Consider the following 1,897-nt stretch of genomic DNA (forward strand, 5'->3'; position numbering starts at 1 on the left):
GGGGGGATGCGAGGATTCACCAGAAACAAGTGGGGGACAAAACAGGCAGTGTATATACTGCTGAGGAGAACAGTGCGTGAGACAGGAGAAGTCTGCCACGCCATGTGAGTCACCCCCTGGCTGGGGATTGAACTTGTGCTGCAGTGGCTTTGGAGAGCATCACAGTACTATACCTGTTGGCCACCAAAGAAGGCCCTATTTTTTACATATTTTTGCACAGAAGGACTGGGATGTTGGCCAGAAGTCTGGGGTTGAGAGTATTCACCAAAGAGAGAGTGGGAAGCAGAACAGACAAATCCCTGAAATCTACTCCTAAGGAGAGAGGTGGCTGAAACAGGAGAGGTCTGCTGTGCCACATATGTGGGCTAGCTCCCTGCTTGGGATTCAAACTCAGGCCACCGTGGTGATAACACTAAGACTTAACCCCTAGGCCACCAGGGAGGCATGAACATATTTTCGAGAGAGAACTGAAAGGATTTGATAACTCAGTCGTTTAAAGAGAAGATGTTATCTCTGTCTAATGATTTATTGCAGTAAATTTGGGAGAATAGGTGACATGGTCACTTTTAGAAGTCTTACATTTGAAGGGCCTAGAGATATGACTAATTTATATCTAATAACCACTTAAAAAAATGACTATCATATTTAGAAGAAAGGTCAGGCCTTCCTCAGAAAATTAGTGCATATAGATGTAGCTACAGTCAAGAAAATAGATAACTTTCAAAAAATCAGTAGAAATAATAAAATAAGAGACACCTAGGAGAGCACTGGTAGAGGAACCAGAGCAGAGGAAACTAAGAAGGAATACTTGAAGAAACAGACCACCAAAAAGGAAGAACCCTGAAAGGGAAGGGAGAGAAAATAAAGAATACTTGATAATCTACCTGGTCAAAAAATTCTTGAAAGAATGACTAAAATTAAACTACTGGGTGTGGATGATTAATAGCTCAATGATGACTGTCTAAGATCAATGTCATTAGAGTAATATGGTAGGAAAAAGTAACTTATAATGGAATAGAAAACAAAGTTCAACAATGAAGAATATAAACCACTCTTAAATATCTTTAAGTGATTTTACCCATCACAGAGGGAAGGCTCTGTTCTTTAGCAGCACCTGTGTCAACAGTACACTGTTCCAACAGTTGAGTTTCCAACTCCCTGAAGATGAAAAAGTCACTAGGATTAAAATATTGTAACTGATACCCTTTTCTCATTTACTACTTTTACTACATAATATAGCATGCTTTAAGTGGTCTTATTCTTAAAAATTAAATGAATATATTCAAAGTTCATATATAAAGAAATGAGTAACAATATCCAAATTACAAAACCCCTATGGGCTGTCAAAAAAATTACATTTGCTTTTGTGGCACCGGTGAAACAAATATGTTAAATTCCAAGAAACTTACCTGTGAAGAGCTCTTCCTCCTAAGGGGAGTGCTTCCCAACAATTTAATACAGGGATTCCTTCATATATCTACAGAGTAGTAAAGGAAATTACTATTTTAAGAAATACAGTATCTTTCCCAATTCTGCAAAACTGCTCTTAAATCAGTTTTGGTGGTTAATTCTCTTTTCTTATTTTTTTCCTTTTATAACAGTTTATTTTTACATCATTTTGTACATTTTTTCCCCCCATCTCAATTGTAATCCCCGCAGGTTTCCCATCACCAAGTCACCCATGTGCCATCATCATAATCTCGTGCACTTCACTCCCCCCTAGACCCCCCCGTTTTTGATCCCATTCACCACTCCACCCCCACAAAATGTCTCTGGTATATGGTTGTTCATTATTCTTGTTATTTTCTCGCCTGGTTCATTATGCTCCTGCTATGAGTGAAACCATCCGGTATTTTTCTTTCTCTTTCTGGCTTATCTCACTAAGCATGATCTTTTC

The 1,897-nt window shown here is 38.6% G+C and overlaps 1 protein-coding gene across 1 annotated transcript in view; it reads right to left on the reverse strand.

Moving 5' to 3' along the window:
• The window catches only part of ACTR10 (actin-related protein 10 homolog (S. cerevisiae)), a 23,828-nt gene that overhangs the window by 10,159 nt on the left and 11,772 nt on the right, over positions 1–1,897 (reverse strand). Inside the window, exons 6-7 of the mRNA XM_004681836.2 lie at positions 1,410–1,477; positions 1,079–1,158 (exon numbers count right to left, since the gene is read on the reverse strand). Coding sequence (XP_004681893.1) covers positions 1,079–1,158; positions 1,410–1,477 — 148 coding nt within the window. The remainder of the gene's footprint in view (positions 1–1,078; positions 1,159–1,409; positions 1,478–1,897) is intronic.

Source organism: Condylura cristata, unplaced genomic scaffold (genome assembly GCF_000260355.1).
Source record: "Condylura cristata isolate star-nosed mole 26May11 unplaced genomic scaffold, ConCri1.0 scaffold00013, whole genome shotgun sequence".
In the NCBI taxonomy this organism is placed as follows: Eukaryota; Metazoa; Chordata; class Mammalia; order Eulipotyphla; family Talpidae; genus Condylura; species Condylura cristata.